Source organism: Acanthochromis polyacanthus, chromosome 16, assembly GCF_021347895.1.
Source record: "Acanthochromis polyacanthus isolate Apoly-LR-REF ecotype Palm Island chromosome 16, KAUST_Apoly_ChrSc, whole genome shotgun sequence".
In the NCBI taxonomy this organism is placed as follows: domain Eukaryota; kingdom Metazoa; phylum Chordata; class Actinopteri; family Pomacentridae; genus Acanthochromis; species Acanthochromis polyacanthus.
Window position 1 is genome coordinate 32591938 of NC_067128.1, and position 27991 is coordinate 32619928.

The 27991-nt window shown below is 40.0% G+C and overlaps 2 protein-coding genes and 1 long non-coding RNA gene across 4 annotated transcripts; 2 read left to right on the forward strand and 1 right to left on the reverse strand.

The window, feature by feature from the left end:
- The first annotated feature begins 11593 nt into the window (after window positions 1-11593).
- On the forward strand, window positions 11594-13614 carry LOC127537678 (uncharacterized). Its single transcript, XR_007947469.1, has 2 exons — window positions 11594-12866; window positions 13049-13614. It is a non-coding gene; the product is annotated as an uncharacterized LOC127537678 (long non-coding RNA).
- A 507-nt stretch (window positions 13615-14121) lies between these two features.
- On the reverse strand, window positions 14122-18695 carry LOC127537677 (uncharacterized). Its single transcript, XM_051960624.1, has 6 exons — window positions 18598-18695; window positions 15885-16153; window positions 15475-15665; window positions 15214-15304; window positions 14644-14810; window positions 14122-14311 (listed from the first exon to the last, which is right to left on the reverse strand). The coding sequence occupies exons 1-6, from the start codon at window positions 18682-18684 to the stop codon at window positions 14133-14135; spliced, it is 984 nt and encodes a 327-aa protein (XP_051816584.1). The 5' UTR covers window positions 18685-18695; the 3' UTR covers window positions 14122-14132.
- On the forward strand, window positions 17438-27513 carry LOC127537676 (uncharacterized). 2 transcript variants are annotated; one of them, XM_051960623.1, is made up of 6 exons: window positions 17438-18016; window positions 20707-20835; window positions 20928-21121; window positions 23664-23811; window positions 25836-26040; window positions 27100-27513. In XM_051960623.1, exons 1-6 carry the CDS (start codon window positions 17948-17950, stop codon window positions 27402-27404), a joined length of 1050 nt encoding a protein of 349 aa, XP_051816583.1. In that variant the 5' UTR covers window positions 17438-17947; the 3' UTR covers window positions 27405-27513. The 2 variants fall into 2 exon arrangements, with proteins under 2 accessions (XP_051816583.1, XP_051816582.1); XM_051960622.1 differs by lacking the exon at window positions 17438-18016 and adding an exon at window positions 18972-19085.
- The last annotated feature ends 478 nt before the right edge of the window (window positions 27514-27991 follow it).

The following is a 27991-nucleotide window of genomic DNA, read 5'->3' on the forward strand; positions in this document are numbered from 1 at the left end:
ACAAATGTTCGTCTTTCTCTCCGCCTGAGTCACTGTTAAGTGGTAAGCTAACGTTAGTAGCTGGTCTGGCTGAATGCTAAAAATGCAGCTAGCTAACAGACGCCGACACCGCCGGCCATGCTTTTGTCATCATAGTTAGCTAACATTTCAATTGACGACATGCCAGCGGATTCAGTGCCTTTTGCCGACTGAGTAAACTCAGAGGCATGGTGATAAATAAAGCTAATGCGACTCAGCTTCAGTTTGATACTTGCCTTCTACCTTTCTCATTCCTCCAGCCTCGACATTAGCTGCTGTCTCCTCGAACTGGAAACTGGAACCGCCGCGCGATGGTTGTTAAGCGTCACGTCAAAACAGCCAATGGCATGTCGTCTTCTTCTTCTCGAACAGTTTCTGTCGACCAACCCAAACGGGAACCGCGCTTTTCACAGCACCATATGGTGTTGTTGTCATCACGTTGTTCCGGTTCGGGTCTGTGCCGAGAGACTTTTTTCTTTTTTCTTTTTCTTTTTTTTGTACGTGTGTGTTTGTGCAGGGAGACTTTGCAGCAGTAGAATTTCTCCTGATTACACGTGTTTTGTTCAGACATGCTGTGAAATAATTCTGAAATAGTTCTGAAGCAGCAGCTGCAATAAAGTAGCAGCATATTTATCAGTGAAATGCTTTACTGAAAGCATTTAATTGCAGCTCACTTGGTAGTGCTGATGCCCCAAAAGCAGAGGCAGCAGCCCTAAGTTCAAGTCCAACGCTTTGCTTTGCATATTATTCACCCTCTCATGCGTTCCCCTTTCCCTATGTCCCCCTAATATAGAGCCGGGTTCTGCTCGAGGTTTCTTCCCTGTTAAAAGGGTGTTTTCCTGCCACTGTCGCCTTTGGGCTTGCTCTGGGGGTCAGGCATATGGGTTCTGTAAAGCGTCTTGAGACGATTTGACTGTAATTGACGCTATATAAATAAAATTGAATTGAATTGAATTTAGATGTCCTTTCAAAATAAATGTTAATATAATGTTAATAAATGTTACCATTTAGAAAATTACAGTAATTGTAGTTATTTTCAATGAAAACATTAGTCAATTAACAAAGGAATTATAGTAAAATTACAAATGTTTACTATTAATTTCTCAGTCATTTTAAGTGATTTTTTCCTTTTTTGTTAGAGTTTTAAAGTTGAATTTTACAGTTTATTCCCTTAAATAGCAGACAAATATTTGTGAAATCAGGATACATTTGTGAACATAATTTAACAATAAATATATGTATATCTAATGGATTTTTTTTGTAAAAGAACAGAAATATTGTGTGTTTTCACAGTTACAGTGATTTCATGTTATTTTACATTTGACATGTAAAATCACAGTCTATTTTTGTAAATTAAACAGTATTTTAAAAATACAGGAAAAATCTGTAAAATAAACAGTAAACTTCTGTTATATTACAATTTTTTTTACAGTGCATGTGGGTGTAAGCACATCTCTAAATGATTTAGTCTTCACTGATCTATGGCGGAGGGATAAAAAAAATAGCCTTGTTAGAAGTTCCTGAGTGCATGAAGACAAAATCTGGATCCCATTAATGAGACTTTAGCAAGACGAGACACATTTTTATTGAACTTTGATCACAGCCGGTAAATTGATAGGTAAGAATGAGCGGACCACATACCCTCCACCATAAATGAGATGTAATAATCCATCTTGCAGCTTATTAAATCTCCCCAAATATAATCAAAAGCTTCGTGTTAATTACTGTAAGATTTTCAGTGAGCATCGTATCTGCGCATTCATGGAAGTCGTGTTATTAGCATCGGCGATAGCTCTGCAGGGTGTCTCATTGTAAAACTTCTGCCTCCTTTGGTCCGCTGATGAAAAGCGCAGCTCGGCTTCCTGCTAATACTCTAATTAAAGCCAAACAGGCGCACAGCTTGCTGCACCACATAATCAGTCACCCCCTTCACAGAAATTCATTTCCACAATAGCTTTTATTATCTCCCTTATTCTGCCTTTATGGGAAGATTATTAGTTAAAATAGCCCGAGCTCAATGTGCTTTGTGATGTAGGAGAGGTGAGAAAAGCTTTGTTCAAGGAGGAGAAAGAAAATCTTGGCGCCGTGTTTACTGAAAAAAAGAGCAACTCTTTAAAAACAATCCTGATAGCTGCATTAGATGATGATGTTACTGGAATATACTTTCTGAAAATGTTATTTCAGACCCTCATTTTGTGTAATTCTATAAGATATTAGGAACCTCAGGAGCGTATGTCAGGCCCTCAGGGAAGAAGTCAGAGGCTGAACCTCTTTGCAAACAAAGAGACTCCACATATGCTGTCTATTCAAATGGGAAAATGCACTTGTTGAAGCCAACCAGCTGCAAATGCAATCAGCTGAGGTTGTTACATGACTCGGCGAGGCGTGCCAAGCTGTGAAGACTTTTAACAGGCTTCAACTGAAAGTGTCCTCTCCGATTCAACAAATGATCACATAATTTAGCGCAAGTCATGCTTGTAGTCTGGAGAAAAGGGTCAGATGTGTCCCTGAAGAGACCAGCACACGGAAAGTCAATGCTCTTTTAATGTTGTAACATATCAGAGGTGATCATCTGCGCAAAATGTTTAATATCTGATGCTTTTACAATGTGCGCACTTGACCTCAGATGTTAAATGGCAATATCAGATTAATCAAGACAGATCACACAGCCCTGAAAACACAAATTTAAGCATCAAAAAATGGGGGATTCACACGCTGAAGGGATCCAAATGCAGCAAATGTTGAGCTTTATTTTAAGAGAACTCATAAAAACTGACATGTTTAGCAGAAGTCATAAAAACTGAGAGACACATGTTTAGCATTAACCCTGAAGACTCCCCCCACTAATCTTAGTTAAATAGGATGTTGTTTGACTGTGTTTCAATCATTTTGAGCCACAACACTGACAATAATTCTGCAATGATGAAAATGAAACTTTATATTTAAAAGAATTTTCATATACGTGGCTTTTAGTGTAGCAGTTTGACGTTACAGGAGAGACAGGAGGTGCAGAGCGTGTGGACGATATGTAAAAATGTGGTGTTGCCGGTGTCTGGTTTCCTGTACCTGTGCCTAAAATTACCAGAACTGTCACATCATAAAAACAGCAGATGCATTGATGTTTTCTGTTTATGGGACCAAATGTGGTTTGCACCTGTAAACTACTAAATTTGAATTTTTCATCTTGCTTTCTGTATTGTGCTCAGACATTTTTTTATGTATCTATTTTCAGTCTTGTTCTGACATCATGTAGGTTCTATCATTGTAAATAATGTTTTCTGATCAAATTTTGCCATGTAGATTTTTTTTAAAAAAGCATATAAACATGTTCGCATCTTCTTCAGCAGTTTTAAGTGTTCACTGATTACATATAATCTCCCTACAATTGGTGTTTTTTGTTTTTAGATGTCATTTGTGGTTTTTGTTAAGAATCAGACAAATAGGAAGCAATGTGTCATAAGTGAGCTCTGGAGGTTCTAGTAGGAGGATTTTATTACCTTTAGACTGAGCATAGACTGTATTTAGAAGATTAATGGAGTCTGCAGCTTTGATAAACAAAAACAATGCTCAAGCACCTTAAATTTGCATTCTTTCTAACAGCCAGTAGGAGGCGACTCAGAGGCATCACACTGCATTGAAGTCTATGAGAAAATAACTCGGCTTCTCACTCGATTTATTACCTCAGTGAAGATTTTGCTAATGAGTTCATGATCACAATCACTGGTTTCATGTCTTCTCCAACACAGCATGATATTAATTTTGTACATTTTCATCCTATTTAGAGTAAAATGGTCAATAAAGCATGGTATGTTTTAGGTTATGGCTTTACCATCTCCCTATCATGAATAGTAACAATGAATGCTTACCTAGTAGAGCACGTTTCAAAGCTCAAGTCACAACTCAACAAAATATAATTCAGAAGTCACAATTTCTAGCTCAACAGGTTACACAGGCGACCCATAAACAAAGGCTATAATCCCGACACAACGGTCATGGGTTTGAGTCCAATCCATGGTCATTTACTGTATGTCTTTCCTCCACTCTACTCCTCACATTTCCTGTCTCTCTCTCTCTCTCTCCATAAAAACAAAAAGGCCAAAAAACCCCACAGAATTTGGTGTATAAAAGCTATATTGAGATAGGTAAATATATTATTGAAAGGACAGTTTGAAGGAAATAAAAACGCAAGCAAAATGAGGGTACTTAGGTTCTCTGACAAAAAAACAAAAAAAGAGATTTAAATTACATCACTGGCTCAGCAGGCCTGATTTCCTCAGACAGATCACTCCAGAAACACAAGGTCTTGACTGCAAATGTCTTTTAGTTTCCACTGAAACAGACAAACAGCCTCTGCTCAAGGATGTCGAAGCGTGTACTGATGCATGCAGAACTAAGAGGACACTGAGCAGCCAAGAAAGGCCTAAAAACTAATCAGCAAAGACTTTCAAATGTGTCCGAAAACTTACAGGGAGCCAGTGTAAAGAGGACAAAACAGGGGTGATGTTATCGAGTCACTTTGTTCTGGTTTAAAATAAGCTGATCTAGTTGTAGCTTCATCGTGTACTGATAGAGTGGTTTCTTTTCTTCAGTATCTCTGCAAGAAAGTAATTATATGTAGAACTGTTTTCTCTGTAAAAATGGCCTGAAACCATGCACCCAAGAATGGGCCACTTTTGTATAATACTGTAGTTAATTGGTGGTGTTATTTTATCCACAAAATCCTCATATTTTCCATACTTTTTAATCCTAACAAAGAGATGTTGTATTTGTTTAAAACAACTAGCTACATCACCATCTACGTGGGTGGTTTGTGTGTGTAAAAACATAGAAAGGAGGTGAATATTGACAGAAAGAAAACATCAAATCTTCACAAATGAAGCTGCTCTCCTGGGGCCAATTAATAATAAATGTGGATGCGGTGCAGTGATGACAAAGTCTACATACTAATGATAGCGCTGTAGCACAAGTCCTCGTAGTACAAACTGCAGTCTAGAGTTCACAGAGTTCCTTAAATTGAGGTTTGATGTGTGGACCACTTTCCGGCTTCTCCAGAAATGTAGTTAAATAGAAAAATCAAGCCTTGACCTGCACTCCTACACAGCACAAAGATGAATATTTGAAAATGTTTCCAGCTGTGCAACCCTGATTCATTCAGACTTGGTGCTGGAGCGCCTGCAGTGACCCACCGAGGCCCTGAACTGAACCTCCAGCAGGTCTGGCAGCAGTGATTAGAGCAGCCGTAAATCTTAATGGATCCGCGCTTCCTTGCCAGACTAATGAGCACTCAGATTTCATGAATCAAAACTGGATTAACCCTTAAACATGTGGGTGTCGTCTCCTCCTGTCCTCGCTCAACCTCTTTGGATTTGCTAAAACAAAAAAAAGCAGCAACAAATAATAGAATTCCAGGAAAGAGAGCTTATGTTGTTGCACCAAACTCGATCTAAATACACTTTTAACCAAATTGCATGGTTTGTTTCTTTGCAAAGATTTCTCTACGTCTCACTATCTGTACTACTGTTTAAAAGTTTGGGGTCACTTAGAAATGTTCTTATTTTTTTTAAAAAAGCATTTTTTTTTCAATCAAGATAACATTAAATGAATCAGAAATACAGTCTAGACCTGGGATGTCAAACTCGTCTTAGTTCAGGGGCCACATTCAGCCCAGTTTGATCTTGAGTGATCCGGACAAGTAAAATCACAGCATAAGAACCTGTAAATAACTACGACAAAAAACAACAAAAACAAGACAAAATATTACAAAAATCAGACGCAAAATCGCAAAAATGAGAAACAAAATGACAAAAAAATTAAACAAATGACATGAAGAAAAACAAAAAAGTGGTCAAAAAATTAGACAATAAAGTTAGAAACAGACAAAAAAGGACAAAAGTAAGGAAAAATACACAAGCTACGCAAAAATGAGACAAAAAAATTACACAAATGACACAAAAAAGGAAAAAAATGACAAAAAATAAACAAAATGACCAAAAATTGACAACAACATAAGTGAGACAAATAAAACACAAAATGACAAAAACGATACGCAAAACACAAAATGACAAACACAAGCAAGACCACAAGGAAACAGAAAATTACAAAAACGAGAACCAAAACGGCAAAAGTGTGAGACAAACAACAAAAACAGGCAAAAAAAGACAAAAGCCAACAAAAAGAATACAAAATATTACAAAAATGTGACACAAAATAACAAAAGTGAGAAACAAAATGACTAAAAATGAATCAAACAACACAGAACAAAACAAAAAAGAGTAAAAAAAATAGACAAAAAAGTTACAAAGCGATAAAAAATGGACAAAAGCCAAATTTTGACAAAAAAGACAAACAACAAAAACAATACAAAATATTACAAAAATGAGACACAATACGACAATAGAACAATGAACAATCTAGTATTTTACTTCATGATCAAAACAACTTGTCATAGTCTAGAAATGATTTTAAATTCATAGTTTTACAAATGAACATTTGCAGTTAATATCTTCTCTGTATTTTTTACACTTTACAAAGCCGTCCTGTGGATTGGACCCTCTGGAGGGCCGGTTTTGGCCCGCAGTTCGCATATTTGACACCCCTGGTCTAGACATTGCTAATGTGGTAAATGACTATTGTAGCTGGAAACGGCTGATTTTTAATGGAATATCTCCATAGGGGTACAGAGGAACATTTCCAGCAACCATCACTCCTGTGTTCTAATGCTACATTGTGTTAGCTAATGGTGTTGAAAGGCTCATTAATGATTAGAAAACCCTTGTGCAGTTATGTTAGCACATGAATAAAAATGTGAATTTTCACGGAAAACAGGAAATTGTCTGGATGACTCCAAACTGTGAAATGGTAGAGTAAGTCAACCTTAGCTAGTATGGATCAACTTGAACTCCTTTAGAGCAACTTTAACTATTATAAAGCAGCATTAATTAATATGGAGCTAATATGTGTTCTAATGCTACATTGTGTGAGCTTGAAATTCTAACTGATGATTAGAAAACCCTTGTGCAGTTATGTAAGCACGTGAATAAAAATGTGAGTTGTAATGGAAGCATGAAATGAAATTGCCTGGGTGACCCCAAACTTTTGAATGGTAGTGTGTGTCTGCTTGTGCACAAAAGCTGAGCAACTGTGTGACTCTTTCTGTGACGCCCAGCTGCAGCCGCCTCATTCATACATGTGTCATCTTGTCCAGGAAAGCCGGTATAAGGTTTCTGGACATTGTCAGAGCAGGTGCAATGAATTATTTCCCCATTCATGTCTTTGTAAAAGCTCTCCCTTGTAACCTTCTACCTTTGGCTCCTTTTTTTCTAACCACTTTCCAGCCTCAAGGCAAGATCTTGACTTATCTCAGCTGCAATGTGACACTAAAGAGCATTACTTTCAACGAGTTTCAGAGGGAGACGACAGCAGCAGCCTCAGGAAGAGGCGAAGAGGCCTTTGTGGCAGGACTATCGTCATCACAGCACATGTGGTGGAAGAATTTGCGGAAGTTTATCAGCTGATTCACAACTGAAGCGGCCCAGTTTATGACAACATTTCAAAGAAAAGGGAAGTACAAACACCACAGTCCTCGGTGTAGGTGTGGGGGGAGACCGACGGCGGCCGCAGAGCAGCAGATTTGCGGTTAGAGTGCAGATAGAGACTCAATGCAGCTGGAATTTACTTCAAATTTCTCAAATGTTTCTCACACTCTTATCTGATGTTGTGCTTCTGGTTAGTTCGCAAAATTTCCATGCAAATATGGGACGTTAAAAATACCGCAGCACCAAGAACTCATACTCAAGCAACAGTACAAAGAAGAGGACACTTTCATTTCTCTGAAAAACTTGAAATGATAGCATGCTGCCAGGATAAAGCAAGCAAGATAAGACATGGTGTATGACAAGGTTCACAAGATTTGCTGTAGCTTGCAGAATGTCTCACTGTCATCCTGTCTTGCTTTTTTTTTGTTGTATGCAGAGTAGTAATGCATAGACAGACTGAAGGCTCTGGCTGCACCTCCTGAACATTCTGGTAGAGGAGGAAACTATCATAGCTGGTTTGTTTTGGTGGAATATTTGGATGCAGGGACGTGAGCACTGTCTGAAGGGCTAAGAATGGATGATTCACCAATAAAACTTGTTTCCTGTAGTGAATGGGATTTTGAAAATGACAACACATAGAGTGCAAAAGGGGAGGAGAAAGTCCTATGAAATGGGAAGCTAATGGCAAGCTTCTACTGCAATCTACATATGGTGAGTCAGGCTGTATGTATAATAGATCTGCCAATTAAAATTGCTTCAACAGAAAATCATTCCACTTTGTTGCCACACTACTGTACGCTGACTGACTGTTTACTATTACTACTAGGGTTTGTCCAATTGTCAGTCTGACTGATTGTCAGATCAGATACTCAGCGTTCTTCCAGTTATCTGTATCCTTATTTTTTTCACCACTTGGGCGCTGATGCAGTTTTGTCTCCTGATCTGTAGTCTCCACTGTGTGGTCAAGAGCAACGTTGCACCCACCCCATTGGTCATGCCATAAGTAATAAACAACTAATGCTGAGGGATAAATGTGACCCATCCATCCATCCGATTTTCTTTCTGCTTATCCAGGGTTGGGTTGGCAGCCGGTTAACTAAGTCATTCCACATGTCCTTCTCCTCAGCAACATTTTCCAGTTTTTCGTGGGGAATTCCAAGGTATTCCCAGGCCAGATGAGATATATAATCCCTCCAGCGAGTTCTGGGTCTATGCAGGGGTCTTCTCTTTGTTGGATGTGCCCAGAAAACCCCAAAAGGCATCCAGGAGGCATCCTAGCCAGATGGCTGGAATGAAGGCCATCTAGTAAATGAAGCACTTCAGCTTCCAGCTCAACTCCCTCTTCACCACAATCCATCCAACCATCCAACCATCCATCCATCCATCCATCCATATCTTTCTTTGTATCCAGAGTAAGATTGTTGCAACAGCAGACTAGGACATTCCACACAATATTCTTCTCAACAACACTGTCCAATTTTTCTTGGGGATTTATGAGGGGTTTGCAGGCCAGTTGAGATATGTCATCCATCCATCCATCCATCCATCCGTCCGTCCGTCCGTCAGTTTAAAGCATTCTACACTTCAACAGAAAATCATTCCACTTTGTTGCCAAACTTATATATTGACTGACAGTTTACTGTTGTTACTAAGCGCAGGCCTGGGAGATTATCAGATCTGATATTCAATTCGAATGTGTTCCCAGGCCAGATGAGATATACAAAGTGTTTGGAAGCAGACGGATCTAACACATTTTCTGTAGTTTTTGTGAAAAATGGGTTCAGAGTTGTGCTTCTAACACCCTCCCTCCAGCAAGTCCCAGATCTACAACAGAGGTCTCCTCACAGCTGGACTTACCTGCAAAACCTTCAATGGAAACTGTCAAGGAGTCGTCCTAATCAGATGCCGAACCACCTCAACTTTATCCTTTTGACTAATGGTTGACCACATGATCTGTATCATCACTATCATATTTTTATTATTGTTATTACTGAAGACAGACAAAGAAGGTGAGTAGCATAGATACAGCATAGAGACCAGCAGAGTAAAACGCTGCTCCTCCGCCTGGAGAACATCAAACATCCAACATGCAGCAGACTGGTCCAGTAAAAGGGCTGTTTAGCTCAGTTGATGGATGTTGTCGCGACACTGTTTCAGGGGTCACTGCAGAGGTGCTGCTTCTCCCTTGATCCAATTAAGCAGTAGTGAAATGAACAACAGTGAGACAGCGCACCTTTCTGCCCTGAGTTGAATTTGTTTCAGTCGCACTCGAGGGTTTCTGCTCGAGCCATTTAAGATTTTCTTTCATTTCCATTGAAAACAGATAAGAAAAGGCTGCCCTCTTCACTCCCTCAGACACATCCACTCCTGCTTACCCTTGAAGATAAATGGAAACGCCAGCGAGTTGTTTTCATGACGGATCATTGAAGTGACCATAAGTCTCCAGCGTACATGAAAAGTATACGAGCAGCTCATTTGATAATCACACAAATGCAAATCACCACAGCAATCTGAATAAAGCTGCAATTTGGCAGAAAGGATATGAGAATAATGACAATAATAACAGTAATTTGGTTTATACAACTACAAATAGGCTTTTATAAAACATCTGTGTCTGCGCTTGTGTAACTAAGCCTCACAAAATGTGTCACGACATTGTCTGAAAATGGACAAAGCTAATGCTCCTCAACAATTTGCGCATCAGCTTTCATTAACCCAGACGGTGTAAACAAAGCAGAGAGAAACGAAGCAGACAGTCGCTGCTGCGAGTGTGTTAGACGTTTGTCTAGACTGTAAGCAAGATCCTTCCCGTCATTGTTGGTTGGCATTGAGGGGCTGCAAAACAGGAAATAATCTCTCATGGAAAACATACAGCTCTGGACATTAGAAAGTCAAAGACACATGGCGTAAAATACAACATTTGAGCTTTAAAACAATATGGAAAATCTAAATTAATCTAATATTTATGTTTTAACAAAGCATGTTCAATACTGTCTCTTTATTTTCCTCTGCAACTTGCAACACAAATTTGTTTCCCAGCAATCACTAAATGCCTTTTGCTTGTTAAAGCCTGAACAGATTGTCAGAGATGAAGTCCATTATTTTGCCAGTTCAGCAGATTGAAGACTAATATAGAATCTTAATCCTTATTTTGCTCACCAATCAGTGCTTCTACCTTGGGTTCATTTTCAGTATTTATATGGGGCGTCAGGGCTTCAGGACTGAGATTTCTAGATCAGTTCAGGTCATTGTTTATTGCAATAAGTCATGTCCTCAATAAGGAGGACAAAGTGTGTCCTTAATGGTCTTTTTGCGCCATCTGGTGGACACAGTATTTAGTTTAGGTCTTAATATTTGCTTTGCTTTCTGCCTTTGTACAGAGCACCTACTGCCAATAGCAAATAACTAACACTAGATGCCTTTGTTTTACTGCAAATATAAAATAATATCTCATTTGAAGGTGGGAATCTTGAGACAATTCTTGAAACAGCTGATCATCAGCTGGAGCACCTTATTATTTTCTTTTGCAATAAAAAAAAAGTACCTCTCCAGTCATTGATCAAGCATCTAAAAACTCATCTCTGGATGTCTAAGCATTTTTTTTTTCAATGGAAATGGTCCCTTCATAAGGTAAAAAATGACCTAGATGTAACCCTAAACTGTTACCTCCTCTAGAATCTGCAGATCTATGAAATCCTCATCTCGGTATTTTTGTTTTCATATCAATTTGTGAAAATGAGATGTGGCACATATACATGCATCTCTTGTAAAGAGAATATTGTGATATATAGACTATATATATAGACTTTTATATAGACTATGTTCATTACATGTGAAGTTAAGTATTTTAGACGTTTCTTGGTTGTAATTGATGACAATAGCTTATAATATCAGAAATGCAGTGTCTCAGAATATTAGTTTTTTTAAGGTCTTAGGGAATATTCTATTTACAAGACAAAAATGTCCAACTTCTGAAAAGCGTGGTCCTTTATATATTCAATACTTGCTTGGAGCTCCTTTGTAGAGGATGTCCATGGACAAGGTACGTTTTATCCGTTTGATTCCCGGCTGTAAAACACACAAGCAGAAACAAAAAAACAAGCCGTTTTTTCGTTTTTTCGTTTTGAGCAAAAAACAAAAAAACAGGAAACGGTTCGTTTTTTCGTTTTTTCGTTTTGACCAAAAAAACAAAAAACCAGGAAACGGTTTGTTTTTTCGTTTTTTCGTTTTCACCCCCAAAATGAAAATACGACTCCATATTTCGTTTTATTGGTGGGCGGGGCTTCGGAGCCCACCGGTGCACAATAAAGCTCCTGTCCATCACAATAAAGCTCTTGCGCTCGCAGGCATAGACAGACTGACTTTCTTTGTATTGCCTGCCCCCACTGCACTTCCCCTAATTCTAAATCAAAGCAAGTCGTGTACACAGTACAGAGTTTGCACGATAGTAGGCTATTTATTGATTGAATGAGCGAAAGATAGCCTATCTATCGGATTAAACACCCAAGAGGAGGCCGAAGAGGCGCGCTGAAAGTAGGTATATAAAATGACCAGCAGGTGTCGCCATTCCTTAATGTTGCCACCAACCATCCCCTATCAGGCAATTAATACATTGATCTGGGTTAATGTGATCTGGGTTAATGGCTTTTCTCTGACTTCTTCACTAACCAATGCAATACATGTAAGATGCACTCAAAAGTGCCCGCGCCCTATTGTGGCCATTCCTGTGACGCTCTTTGAGCTGCAATTCCTGCATGAAAGCTGCTATACTGACTTATTACTATTATTATTATTAGGCTGTTATGATTATTAATGGTAATTGCTTAGACCTAGTTTTAACTGACTGCCACAGGAACAAATAATTATCTTCTGGAGAACAAACTTGTCCGGGATCAGAACTGTAGTAAACCCACTTTGTTTTATGCTTGCTGTGTCTCATTTTGTCCACCAGATGGTAGCTTGTGTGTTTGTGTGTTTGCCTTATAAACGAAAGTCTCATTTGAAATGCATTTTTGTGACATAATCTTTATATGTGCTGAGTTTTATGATATGGGTTTTGCTAACAAATGTCATTTTATCTGCTTTGTGCGTATATTTCTGCACGTTTTGGAGTTAATGGTTCAGATTTATATCGCCATGATTTTATTTGAAGACGACCTTTTATTTCCCGTCTATCGTTTTTTTCCGGGAATTCTAGTCACTTCATTACGGAATGAATGAGCTAACGTAAAAGATGAAAGTTCAAGGTACAGTAAGGGATAAGGCATCGAATGATGAGTATATTTGTTTTGCAACCCCCCAAAGAGGCACAAGGTTAGTGTGTGTGTATGTGTTATGCTTATGGTTATAACTTTATTGATAATCGGAAAACAGTGCTAGCATTTTGCTCAGTATTAGCGAACTTATCTGTTGCTAAGATTTAGAGCGCATTGTGATTTATTATAGATGAGTTGTGAGACTGAAATATGATGTTTTATTTTTCTTTATTTTGTCAGTTCTCACGTTGGTATATGGAGTTGCTTGTGGCAATAAACTTGAAACCATCAGTCGAGTCTCTTACCGTCTTTCGGAGGGTATGCTGCAAGAACACCAACTGCAAGAAGGGGTAAACCACACTCTACTTCATGGGGAAAATGGCATCATTTGTCCTGTAGTCTGAGGAGCTATCACTGTACCACTGTACTACTTACCACTGTAATAATCAACCAATCCATCCTTCTCTTCACTCATTACAAGCTAATGGTCAGTTTTATTGTCTTTTATAGCTATAAATTGTGCTAGATGTTTTAATCTTCAATTGCATTGCAGATTCTGCTATTCCTGAGGATAGCAACCATTTTGCCTGTAAAAAATAAAGTAGTCTTCACGGCACCCTTCACCATTTTTCTTGTTCTTCCTCTGGACGTCTTCATTTCTGCATTTGTCACATTAAGCATATTGTGAAATTTAAAAAATTGAAGCCATTTGAGAAATTAATATACTGTGTATAATTTATCTGAGAATGATTGTATTGTAAAAGTTGGAATGATAAGGAAAAATTAAATAAAATGGATACATCATTTTTCGTGACCTATGTTGCTTATATCTTCATCATGAACCAATATTATTCTAATCTGTGAGAGCATGTTTACTGTAACACCTGTAGTCTTTGTCCCTGCATTGCTACAGTTATACTTTTCTTTGAATGACTGAGAAGATTAAAGAAATTGAGACCAAAGACTATGAGAAAAAACAACTATCTCTTTAATAAAGCCTCAAAAGTTAAACTTAACAAGCAAACTTAACAAACTTAACTAATACACCGTAACCCTAAATAAAACATAAATGTGAACATATAACATAAAATATTCCAATGTGCTGTTTTCACAGCTCCACTACTTCCTGAAATTAACTGTGTACATTCATTTCCTGTCTTGCATTATTGGGCAAACTGATAAATCCAGGTGTGTCTTGTTGCAGCAGTCTCAACCAGACACACCTGGATTAATCAGTTTGCCCAATAATGCAAGACAGGAAATGAATGTGTACAGTTAATTTCCGAAAGTAGCGAAGCTGTGACAATAGCCCATTTTGTCACAACTACTGAGTTGACCTCAGGCAGTCTAGTGCTGCAGACAGTCCTGCTACCTCAGTGTAGGTAGGCAGGTCTTCCCTGCACTTGAGGCACTGATTAGAATTTCGTTCCCACTCTCGGACACAATCCACACACCCCACCAGGCTCCGACAGCAGGATGTAAACATGGGCCGAGTCATGGTAGCTGGAAAAAGAAATACAGGTATGTAAAAATAATGTACTGATTAGCATGAAGGGATCTGGATGAGAATAGAGTCCTTTCAAGGCATTTCAAACTAGACAACTGGACTTATTTTGTCTTGGCTGTTTCACTTCTTATCCAAGTAGTTTCATCAATTCATGCAGACAAGACTTCCCAATCAACATATATGAAGCAACTTGAATAGCCTGGTGTGTTTTCAATTCTTTGTTTTCCTTTTTCTCCTAAATTCATAATTTCAAGACAAAACATTGATACTGCTACATTTGATGTTATGCCAACCAGTAATATTCAAACATGCAGAATGGAAGCAGTACCTCTGCAGACCAAACATATGAAGGCTTGTTTAAATTCCAGCCACACTGGAGACAGGTTGCGGCTGAGGGTCACAAGGGTATCAATATTCCGTGTGACTTCCCCCAGCCCTTGGGATGCCTCCAGCAGTTCCTCCACTTGGTCCTGCAGCCTCTGGACGTCTTCATTTCTGCATTTGTCACATTAAGCATATTGTTATTAAATTTAAAAAAATTCAAGCCATTTGAGAAATTAGTATACTGTGTATAATTTATCTGAGAATGATTGTATTGTAAAAGTTTGAACGATGACAAGGAAAAATTAAATAAAATGGAGAAGCTATGATTCATAGTTTAACTTGATAGTGGTCTGGACCAGACCTCAAAGGAAACGCACAATGGCATGATGTGAACATGTAAAGTCAACATTATGAGTGCTTTGGCCAACTAGATACTCCCACACCGGACCTTGCTGGTGTCTGGGCGGGCAACCACTGGTCCACAGTGGCAAGCCACTGAAAAGTACAATGTCAACCCCCAAAAACCCAAACCAACCTTTCACAAGCAAATCTTGTGTTTGTATCTAAACAATACCTGTGGCTGGAATGCCGCCTGCGCCACTGCTGGAAAGTGCTAGTCTTGATGTCAAAAATTTTTCGTGCACTTTGCTTCCAGTACATTGATCCTTCAAAGAAGAAATGCAGAAAAAAAAGACAGACAAAGAGAGAAGTTAACAAAAGTAAAGAGTAATGTAGGCCTAAAGCCTCTACTTTCTGACCATTGATGTTATGCTATTTTTTCGTATGCATTTGGTGTAGGCTAAATATAAATTAAATAATAAAATATTTTATTTACCTGTTGTCCCTTCCGATTCGACAATTTCATTGCCGGCGGTGTCAGTGAGGGTGTAGTCCTCATCGTCTGCCATGGCAACCTTTAGTTTGTGTATGATGATGGACACAGTTGCCTCCGCCTCCGTAAACCGCACCATGACCACTCTCCTTGAAAGTAGTTTCCCCTCCACCACGTCGGACACATGAATGGCCCTGTAATGAATGAAGCAAACCAAGCTACATAACTGCATTCATTTGGTCAAACAACCCAGCGTGTGAGCCCATGTAAAACTCTAAATGCACCATGCTTCTGTCTTTAGTAATATGTTGTTTACATCCACTATGCTGTTTGCTTAAAATTAGATTGTAAATTATTAACTTGAGCGGTATTAACCATTACCACCATAACTTTAAGCTGCCATATGTCCCTACCTGTGAAATGACCTTGGAGTGGAAACCGATCTTGTCAGCACGCTCATGTTTGCAGTGACTGGTGGGCCACTCCGAAAGGCAAATTGGCGAGATGAGCCTGCGGCTGGTGCATGGGCTGGTGCTGGCCCCATCTCTTGGGTCTGCCCAGCTTCTCCATGGACCTCATAGTGGTCATGGTCACGCAGGTCCAGGGAGCTGAAACTACCATCCTCAACAGGGAAAATGGCAACATTTGCTGCATCCGTCAGGTACATACTGGGCATGTTGACCTACAGAAAGAATGCAGTCGTTAGTTAGGTGGGCAAAAAACAAATCCAAACAAAACAAAAAACACTGGACCAAGAAAAACTATCTCCAAAATGGAGACCTGCGGCACCTCTGGAGCACCATTTGGCGCAAGCGCGCAAAAAAACCTTTATGTAAGAACAGACCCCAGTGCGTGTGCTTTTAAACAAAATTTTGGCGGTGAAACATTTTGCTGTGGGCAGTTTTGTAATAAAACTTTTCATATACAATCAAGACTCTGCGCTGAGCTTTTTCTTCATCTTCAACACATCATTGCTGCTCAGGATACTACACAGGATAACAAAAACTAACAAAAAACCTACCTGGAAAATGCGTGCAATTCTTTCTACACGCATATCATCCAGTCTGAGAGTAATCCTCTGGTTTTCCCTATACAGCACGAAAGTCTCCATTCTTTCCCAAAGGATAATGCTGCTGATACTGCAATTGTTGGCGGTACCGAGAGCGATGGGTGGGTGATGCTAGAAGTTCACCTGCTCGTCAGTCACTGACGTAAAACGTTTTGGCGGTTTGCTGCCTCCGGAAACGGATGTGGAAAAAAGCGGGAAAAACGCAACGTAAAACGTCAGATGAAGAAGTAGTAATATAGAAGACGATAGGACAGGACAATTCAAGGTCGTAGTTGATGCAATGTCGGAGTCTAGGCTGTCACCCTACGGCGAAATAATTCAAAACATGATGCAAAATGGGCATTCTGATGATGATATTTCAAATTATCTTCGCTTTGAATGTGGAGTTAACAAAGGCGTATCCATATCTAACATCCGAAAATTTTGCGCCCTAAATGGAATAAGGAGAGGACGGGTGCAGGATTCCAAACTGGAGTGCGAGATTGCTAAAGCAATAAATGAGGTAAGCAACCAGTTTATAAATATTCATTGATGTGGTTTGGGTTGTAGCTGAGTAAATAATTGAATATAATGTTTTTGGTGAACCTTCTCAAAATGTGGATATTATCTCTGTTATTACTTTTGGGTTATTTCTGTGTGTTTTTTTTAGCCCAGAAGTTCATATTTGTCTGTATATGGTTCCAGTTACCTGTTGTAGCGAGGGGTCATTAATTAGTGGCGCACACATCCGAGGCATATGTGACAAAGCTGTGTATTCCCGGCAAAAGCCGGACGGCTTCTGATGAGGTTAGACGTGTGTTGATGTTCTCTCTCCTAATTTTTGTTCTAGCGGCCATAAAATATTGTTAGGCTCTTCTGTTGTGTAAGGGAACGTTGGTGAGGAATCTGGGGTAACACGGGGGGATTTGAGTGGGGGAATGTCAGGTTCAAGCTAAGGAAGTAAACAGTGGAAAACAGCCAACTCTCTGTCGTTCTTTTTAGATAGAAACCCACAGTGAGTTACAGGCGTAACATAACATCTTCAAGACTTCATAAAAACTTAAGGAACAGATACTTATGGTTTTTGAGTGAATTTCGATCCGAGTTTTGATCGGTAAAACTTACGTTTTAAAACGATTTTCTGACAGTTACAGCCATTGTTAGGGAGACGCCAGCGTGTCGTCATTTGTTATGGTCACGTGGTACAAGACCGCTGCTTGTTGGCAAGAACCAGCAGTAACATAACGGCTTGCTACGAGAACGGTATCGGGTTTGAAACAAATACGTAAAGTTATCGCTTTTCATGAATGAAATTGCACATGTATTTACCACAATGGTAATATCGTGTGTGGTTGTTGGTTGTACGAAGCGTTTTGAGAAGGTATCAGGCTTGAAATTTCACCGAATACCGATTTCAGGAGAGAGAAGATGGCGGTGGCTTCAGCCATCAACAGGAAAGCAGCAGAGATCGTATTTGTGGCTCCCACTTTTCTTCAGGTAAACTATTCAACAGTTTAGCATGTTTAGTACGTCCAACTTTGAGTTTATTTACCAAAAGATATTGATTTAGTGTCGCATCCTTCGCGTGAAGCGATCTCTACACTTTCGGTTTGGTTCAGTGTTGTCATGTGTTACCGATCGCTTTTTCGGCGATGAAAGTATACTAAAGTCGAATGAAGCATATTCAATAACATCTCCTTAAGCCAGCAGCCTCATATTTGTAACCATATTTGTTTCTGTATGCGTCTAGAGATAGTTTTTTTAGAATTGTCCTATTTTCGATCACCAATGCTGTGGGTCTGTTACTGTTACATAGAAGCCATACTGCAGACAAAAAATACAGCAACTTCTTGGCGTTTCTTTGACATCTTGTTGAAGATTAACAGAAGATATATTATTTTTGATTCATAATTATATATTTTTGGGTGGGTGAACTGCCCAGCGGTGTCAATCAAGTAAAAATAAATGTCCGTGAAGGAAATGTCCGGCCACAATGAAGGATCGTCAACCCACTCAGTCTTCAAATTGTAGGGATCTGACAAGGTTTTACTGTTTCCCTGATAGCTCAGCTTACTCACGTATATTTGTCGGGCCTCAGGTGATAAGGATTGAGCATAATCGGACAATTTCACGGAAGGATAGTTCGCAGTGTTATCATCAGCCATTGTTCCTCTTGCCAACCAGCGCGGTAATCACGTGACTTCGTGACGTCACTGTTTGTAAACACTGGCGTTTGGCCTGCTGCAGGAGAGAGAGAGAAGCTGCACCGCTGCCTGTGTGTGTGTCGCTGTTTTCTGACCCGTGCCCATGGGCGTAACGGACGCGGGGTACGCGTGGGACATGTCCCCCGCACTTTCCACATCTGTCCCCTCTGTCCCCCGCACTTTTTTCAGCCGTTACAACAGCTAAACTTATTAGCATCCAGTAACGTGTTTTCCCGAGCCGTCTGTGAATGCACCATGAGCGCATGCTAACGCAGGTGTTCCACAGGAGACGTACTGAGCAGAGTCAGGGAGGAGATGGATCAGAGGCCAGCAGCAGGGACAAGGATGTAGGGTCTTTACAGGTAAAGAGAGATTATAACTTCCTGAAAATAAGATATCTATTGCAAGGAGAAACCAGGCAGTACTGATCATTTCATGTTCAGTGTTTGGCACCTTTGGCTACTCGTCCTGTAGATGTTCAAGGGACATTGTTGTCAACTCAACTAGAGTTTGGCCACTAAAACTTTAGATTTTATAGTTTAAAGTTTTATACTTTATAAAGTTTATACTTTATAGTTTAAAGAACTAGCCTAGTTGGTCCCCTGGTATTGTACTGTGGCTGTTAGGGATTATGTGGTTCTTTAGCCACTAAGGACAGTGCAATTAAATGTAAGAGAATGATAAATCGCTCTGAAAAATTTGTCCCCCTCACTTCTGAGATGGTGGTTACGCCCATGCCCGTGCCTCTCTGTTATAGAGAATAAACATGCCGATCCTGTGGAGTGTGAGCAATCATTTTAAGTCCGCTACAGGTTGACCAGATGGCCCACCGCATTTGGCTCTTTTTTTAGTGTCTAGAAAGTATTCAGTGCTCTATCACAGTGTTGGATGTTGGAAATAAATGGCCTAGAGCAATTACCATAATACATTACTTTTGCTGTAATGCAGTAACGTGAAACGAACTAGCAGGTGGCTGGGGTTAAAGATTAGCCTCTACATTGGCACATCAGTCTTGAGGACCAGAGGACCAGAGAGAGAGTTATTTAACCATTTATTTCTTCTGCTTTAAGCTGGTTGTCTCATAGATGATGATGGTGCTAAGGACACATGGAATAAATTGAGACAATAAATATCAAAAGTAGGTGTTATCAAACACATCAAAACACAATAAGTGAAGAGTCCGCCTTAACTCGCTCAAAAATGCATCCGAAGTATCAACCAGCAGGAACTCAGCAGAGTAGTGCAGGTGTTACGCTTCTTAAAAGAAGGATGTCTTCTAAGGTGTAACAAATTTATTGTGATTCAAATCCTGCACAGAAACATATTAAACATATCAGTAACAGCTGATGGACAGCGTTGACAGAACAGCTGATGGACAGCGTTGACAGAACAGCTGATGGACAGCGTTGACAGAACAGCTGATGGACAGCGTTGACAGAACAGCTGATGGACAGCGTTGACAGAACAGCTGATGGACAGCGTTGACAGAACAGCTGATGGACAGCGTTGACAGAACAGCTGATCAGCTTATTCTGTGCCTTGCACAATCACTGCCTGCAATATTCTACACTTCAAAGCGGCCGCGCCCCCTGATGGCCATTCTCTGTAACTGCACAGACTTAACTGACTGCCGCAGGAGCAGATTGAGAAATAGTCCTGTAATGTAAGTGATGGGGGATACAATATTTGCAATGGGGTATCTGTGTCAATATTATTCTATTTCATCTGACTACAATATTCAGACAATGTTACTCCATCACTTAACTATAAAAGTAAATGTAAAACTTTATAGTCCAGCCTGACAGACCTATAAGGGCCACACAGGGCTGAGTCTTATCACCTCAGGTGACTCCTGTTTGGGTAATGAACATCAACCCCCACCCACCTGGGCCTGGGCAGGTGGAAGTATTTCCTACAACATGATTGTGTTTCTCGATTTTAACTGATTTGTTAATTGGAATGCATGTTCTTCTTCAATTTAAGACAGGAGCACAGTATGGAAGGCGAATGATGACTGGTTACCTGTCTTCAAAAGGAATCCAAGCATCTGAGGGACGTGTTGGTAGTGTCTTGAGACAAGTTAACCAACCATATCATGCTGATCGTTGTCTGGTAGGTGTTATGAAACACTAGTGCATAGTGCAGATAGCCACTGTGAAATTACCATAACTTTTTGCCTTTTGTTGTTTTTTGCCTAATTACAGAGATTGAGGAACCTGAATCCAGTGCCGTACAGTGCTGAATACATGGGTCACAAACTGCACTTGGATCAAAATGAAAAGCTGGTGATGTTTGGGGTGACACATGTCCTCGCTGTAGATGGTTTCTCCAGCAAAATTGTCAGCCATTCAACAATGCCTGTCAAAAACAACCTGACAATATATCAAGAGGTGTTCAGGTAACTTTGTGGGCTTTCTATTTCATCATTTAGTTTTACATTATAGGCACTGTCCAACTACATCTACATCATCCTTCCCGACCAAGGACGACCTAATTATGTCTTCCTGTAATTCTACAATTCTGCAGTTTCATTTAGCAGATGCTTTTGTCCAAAGCGACGTACAACACAAGCAAGAATTTAGACTTAAAGGAGAACTCGGCCAAATGTCATGTCAGCCTCCACAGCTTAGGGTCGACTCGACTATCATAGGCTATCTGTTGAGCGACTATCAAACAAAAAATAGTCGCCGAGAGGCTAAACAGGGGAAAAACTTTACCTGCTGGATGCACTGGCTGATCATTTAAGACACTTCTCCATGTACTGCTTTTGCTTATTTGTTGCTGCTAAAAACACAATTAGAATATTCCCACAATCTTTAAAAACAGAGCCATAATGTCTTGAGATCATGCAGTCAGCAAAAGTGCGACTTCCCCCTTCACCCTCTCAGTTCCCCCCCATTCACCGAGTGAACAGGTAATTTAAAAACTCAGCTGATTTGTCATGTGACCTAACTCCCCCTGTGACCATGGCAACCCACCAAAAATATACCAACTGGTGCCTACACTGTCCTATCCATCCTTGGTCATAGACTATCCATTAGTCGGGTCTTCCCGGAAAGTCAGTGTAAACAGACGCTTCTCCCAGAAACAGCTGTAACGCAGCTCTATCTCTCTTTTGTGGAGTTCGTCAATGCTGAGGTTCATGAGGTTAGGAGCTGGTGAATGTTCTGAAGCATGTGTTGTAATATTTTGAATATAATAGAGGCCACACTCGCAGTTAGAGAAAATTGGACCCCATCACTTTCCATGCATAGCGCCAATGAAGTGTGGTTAGCAACGAAATAGTTGAGCCATCTAGTGGCAGAAGAAGTGCCGCCCACACCCAGTTTTTTTTTTTGTTTTTGGTTTGTTTTTTGTTGTTGCTTTTTTCTTCGTATGATGAAAACAAACTAATAACAAGTAACAATCTCAGCATCTGGGATTCAACAGTCTCAGTATCACTACTTACAATGACTTTGAACATACTTTTTCAGTGCTAAATAATCATTAACTGCTGGGTCTTGGACCATCTAACTTATTCTACCCCACAGGTCAAAGAGGAGAAGAGTCAGGTTATGTGCCCAGGCGTTCTATGAACAATTCAGTCTTCAGTTGTGTCTTAAAAGTAGAAAGGAACTCAGCAGAATGCAGAGAGTTTGGTAGTTTGTTCCATCATTTGGGATCAACAGAAGAGAAGAGTCTGGCAAGAGATTTAGAGCCGTGACCTAGACACCTGAAGTACCTCAAGTAGGTTGTTGTTCCGCAGATGTTCAGAGACTTTGTTAAATACTGAGCGCTCCAGTGTTTTTGACAGGAATGGTAGAAGTGAGACTGTCCTGTAGTTTTCAACCTGGGCGGGGTTGAGATGAGGCTTTTTGAGCAGTGGGGTGACACGGCCTTTCTTAAAAGTAGCAACAAAATGCCAGTCACCCGGGCGGAATTCGAGAGGATCGAGAGGACTTGTTTCGAGCTCAGAAGAAGTCTGGAGAACTCATTCTCGCTCAGAGGAGCAAAAGAGCAGAGTGAAGCAGAAGTGGTGGGTTTGAGCTGACTGGACTGGTCAGGTTTGGAGAACTGGTTGCTGATTGCAGCCATCTTTTTAGTGGAAAAAGGAGGCAAACATGTCTAGGGTCAGCGCAGTGGATGGCTGAGCAGCTGGAGGAGAAAGCAGGGAGTTAAACGCCACAAACAGTTTTCTGGAATCAGAAGCAGCACAGATCTTGTTCTGATAGAAGACTTTTGTAGCGGACTGCAAGCAAGAGGTAAGGGAAGCAAGTTTCCTTTACCTCTTGCTGTAAGATGATCCCGTGGTCTGTGTGTGTGTTAAAAGCAAATTTGTTCCTATAATCGGTTACGAAAAAGGTCAGAGCCAGCTATTGTAGAGTGGGTAAAATAAAGCTGCCCTCCACTACTAATTTAATTTTAACGTGTTCTATTTTATTTTTTTATCTGCAAAGTGCAAAAATGTATATTACATGCAGTGTGCCACACACATACACATAGACCAAAAGAAACAGTTGCACTACACTTGCGTATTCTTGTTCTTAGAATGCGAGACTTACCTTCTCCTTGTGCACACACAGTGCAGCAAACGCCCCCTCTGCTGGTAGGTGATGCACACTGCTAGAAAACTACATTTTCTGCCAGTTAATCTCTTGTCATCACAGAAAACATACAGAAAAATAGCAACACACACTGAACATGAGCTGTAAATAAAATGCTAATTACACATGTAAATTGTAGTAGATCTAATTAATCCACTAATGGCTCTGTATGCCACACTATCATAAAAATTTAACTTGTCCAATACATACGTAAGCTCCTCGTGTGGGGGGAGCTGACTCTGAGTGAAGCCTTGCTGAATTTTGACATGGAATGGAATCTAGCCAATCATGAAGGGAGATGGAGAACAAGGATGTTGAGTAACTTGCTAACTGTGACACCTGTGTTGTTGTTTTCAGAAATGCGGTCCTGCAGTACGGCATGTGGGACCAGATCCGTGTAGACCACGGAAAAGAGTTCTACTTGACCCTCTTCATGCAGGAGAAACTGGCAAGCCACAGAAATAACACAGTGAGGCAGCCATATTTGCAAACGGCGTCAACACAGGTGAGTTGCCAAATTGGCCTCTTCAGCAGATTAGAAGCTGGGATAAAGAAAATATTGACGAAAACAGCCTGATTATATTTATGTGTATGTCTCTGTTGTATCTTGAGCAGCGATGATGTGTTGAGGATGAAGAAAAAGCTCTGTGCACACAGTATTGATTGTATATAAAAAGGTTTATTACAAAAAGGCATGTGTCAATCAGGCACTCACGCCTGATTGGTCTGCCTGAGAGAGGACTCAAAGGCAGTGTGAATCACTGTAACCAGTAACTTTAACTACCCACTTGGAAAACCTATCATTAGATTTACGATAATCAGGAAACATCCTATGGCCATCAATCACATTTAATCTAAAGATGACCTAAATAGGGAACAGGCACAGCCATTTCAACATTGACTCCAGTCACATCTATCCTAAAGATGACCTTGTCATAATCAAGACAAGACCATATTGCAGGTATCAACAGGTGCCTCAGTTAAATCAGGCATTCAGATACCACACCTCGTTACCCAATCACTCATCTGCTATCTGATACTGATGTCTCTGACAAGAGCAACATGATATGGTATCCATAAGAACTGTGCCATGGCTGGAGCTGATGGTCATCGTGAACTCAAGCAAACTACTCCTCTCTGGAAAACTGCTAGCCATTTCCTCATCACTCTAAAACATGCGGTAATAGTCAAGCTAATGTAAAAATACAGAGCAAACTTTAGGGGGAAAAAGGAGTGACTTTAATGGTTAATTATCATTAGGATCAAGGCAGCTTATGCTGTTGTGTTCAGTTCCCCTCTTTCTTCTGCTTGGGAATCCTACTTACCATGTGTAAAAACCACCAAATGAATCAACTTAAATAATGGCAGGGGGCCACAATTTTTCTTAGACATTGACAGAGGGCCACATAGGACTGCACTCTTAACCAGATATGAAAACTGCTGTTTTAATTATGTTTGTATATGTTTATTGACCAAACATATAGTGCACAGTAATTTGGCATATTCCATACTCAAATGCATGTATGACAGTTGTATTCCTTTTTGATAAATACGAATAGAAAAGGTTTGAAATAAACAAAATAGAATGACTCATTGTGATTTGTCTGACTCCAAAACATAATTCTCTACACATTGTGCCGAGCTTGAAAAAACAGATGAGAGAGAGAGAGAGAGAAGAGAAGAGAGAGAGAGAGAGAGAGAGAGAGAGAGAGAGAGAGAGAGAGAGAGAGAGAGAGAGAGAGAGAGAGAGAGAGAGAGAGAGAGAGAGAGAGAGAGAGAGAGAGAGAGAGAGAGAGAGAGAGAGAGAGAGAGAGAGAGAGAGAGAGAGAGAGAGAGAGAGAGAGAGAGAGAGAGAGAGAGAGAGAGAGAGAGAGAGAGAGAGAGAGAGAGAGAGAGAGAGAGAGAAAACCTGGACCCTGGAACACACTACTTTCTCAATCACGTTTTCTCTTTCCTCCGCTCATATCCATGGCACAACATCTCTTCCTCATTAGTTGGGACGACTGATGAAGAGGGATAGTTGGAACTGCACTGTAGTGGCCAGGTGTGTCAGTACAACTGATTCAGATTCAAGATTCAAATAACTTTATTTATCCCCTAGGGGCAATTCAGTTTGAAGACATGGGTTGCAGCAGGACAGGACATTAAACACACATTCCACATACTTGGATCTGTCAAAGGTCAAGTGAAGGGTCCAGCAATAAAGTGCAACAATGACAAGTGCACAATATCCATACATACCTAGAATGCATTAAAAACTACAAAACAACACTGTCACTGTCATTTAAAAGCCTGATGGCAGAAGGAATAAAAGAGTTGGCATATCTGCGTATCTCAGCACCACAGAGGACACATTTTTATAATTTTCAAAAATTAATCTGAGGGCCACTTCAAGTGAGGGCATGAGCCGTGTGCGGCCCCTGGACTGCCGGTTGCCCATCCTATTCGACTTCAATATCAGCTGCAAGTAATGACAGTCATAACTGAAAGTAAATTTAACTTTTTGTTTTTGCTCTGTTGAAATTCCAGAATCATATTGTTGAAAGGATGTGGGCAGAAGTCAACAACAGAGTGAACTACCCACTGAAAACGGCTCTCCTCCAGCTCGTAGACCAGGAGGAACTTGACATGGAGGACAACGTGACACGATACTGTGTCTCCACACTCACATGTCAGGTAGCAGAGCTTGGACTTGGTCGGATGGTGCAGTCCTGGAATGCACACAGGATCCAAGGTTATACTGATTTATACATTTTCTTTCAAGCCTACAATGTACTTCTACATTATAAACATAGCAGTGTGTAAAATTACAAGGCTGTGGTTCATATCCCATTGCTCTTGGTATAATTGATGTTTGCCATCCCTGTCGGCATTATAGTCAATGTTCTGATATGTATTAATTGATTCCAGAAATTTACCTGTGTATGTGTGTAAGTGTCTGTCTGCTGACTATGTCTGTTATCTAGTGGAACAAATATTTCTCGACCTGTCAGACTCTACAATGAATAGAGTTGTTGTTTTTTTTTTTTTCTTTTTTTTTTTTTTTTTTTAAACAGATAATTTAGTTACCTCCTTGTATTGAACACTGAAGCCAAAAATACTTGGACTACTTTTCAGTGTAACTTATCGATAAGAATATTAAGGTAAACAAAATATATGTTAGTTTTAGTAGAAATATACTAACAGCTCACTTGAATAAGCATGCTTTAACAACTCCCTTGGAATTAACAATAGCTGGTTTTACATGGAACCTTCCATTCTCATTGGAATTGATTTAGAAGCTGTAACCAAATAAAAATTTTACATATACACCTCAATTAGAATAAACAGAAAAAACGAATGGAATTCCATTCGGTTTCACAAGGGGGGGAATATTCCTTTCCCCAAAGCGATCAAATGAAATCTTTTTTCATGTAAACAGTGAAAAGTGAAGTTGTCAGGCCGTATTCTGTCTGCGTATGCTCTGCTATGGAGCCCTCCACATCGCCTTTGGTGGGGATGTGTTGAGGTTGATTCTCTGTGGATACGACACAGAGCACAGGCAGTTACACGTCTGTATAACGGCTGTTCTGATTATGTACGGTAGCTGCTCATGTAAACACCAAATTGGAATAGATCCTGTCATGTGTAAATAGTTGATCAGAGATTGTCAGTTTGGAATGATTTTAATCGCAGTGAGAAAAAGTTTGCATGCAAACAAGGCTATTGAGGTGGATTGATATGCATGATGGTGATATGCTAATTACCCAAACCTAATCCTGTGATGATTTGTGTTTCTATCTGCTTATTTTAGGAAAAGGTTTTCCAAATCAACTGGCTCTGGGTGGATGCCCAAAGAAACTGCCGGCAGATTGTTTGCCAGAGGCTGCAGAAGCTGCACAAGCTTACCGCCAGGAAGTGGGGTCATCGCTGACGCAAGTCTCCCTTTTTGGGAGAAACCCATTCTCCACAGCTGAACAACAAACAGCAGCTGAAAATGAATTTGCACAGCAATACTTGGACATTTCTGTGCTCTACGACAATGCTGTGAACAACAATCCGACCAGTTATCAAAGCGGGATCAAGGACCTCATCAACATTGTAAAGAGATATGTGTAGAGAGATCTGAAACGTCACCAACATTTTTGTAACATAATGTTCTTCATATATTTTTATTTTTTCTGACTTTGTTTTTGTTATTCTTGTATTAAAGACTGTTGTTTTTTCACCAGGCTTTAGTCTCATCTTTGCTTTATCTAGCTTCCTCAATATGTCATGTTATGTCATGTATGATGCTGTATAAAATTCATCACATATATAAGATTAATCGCATATAATACGACAATAATAATGATAAAAACATTTATTTGCCTTTCTAGTCACCCAAAGTGGCCTTACACAGTTAAATATATACACAGATACATAAAGCGCTGTTGAAACCATTACTAATACACTGGTAACACAAAATTAAAACATGTTTAAAACAGGGGAGAGTGAAGTTATGACAATGACTGCTGAAAGAGGTAGGTTCTGAGGTGGGTTTTGAATGTTGGGAGAGAGTTCCAAAGCTTTGGGGCTGAGCCACTGATAACAAGACCTCAGTTTTGTTTCCTTTGAGCTTGAGGAAATTCTGGAAACAGGCAATGAGGGAGTTAGGAGGGAGTGGGGCTGTGGGGTCAGAGGAGATGTAAAGTTGTGTGTCATCT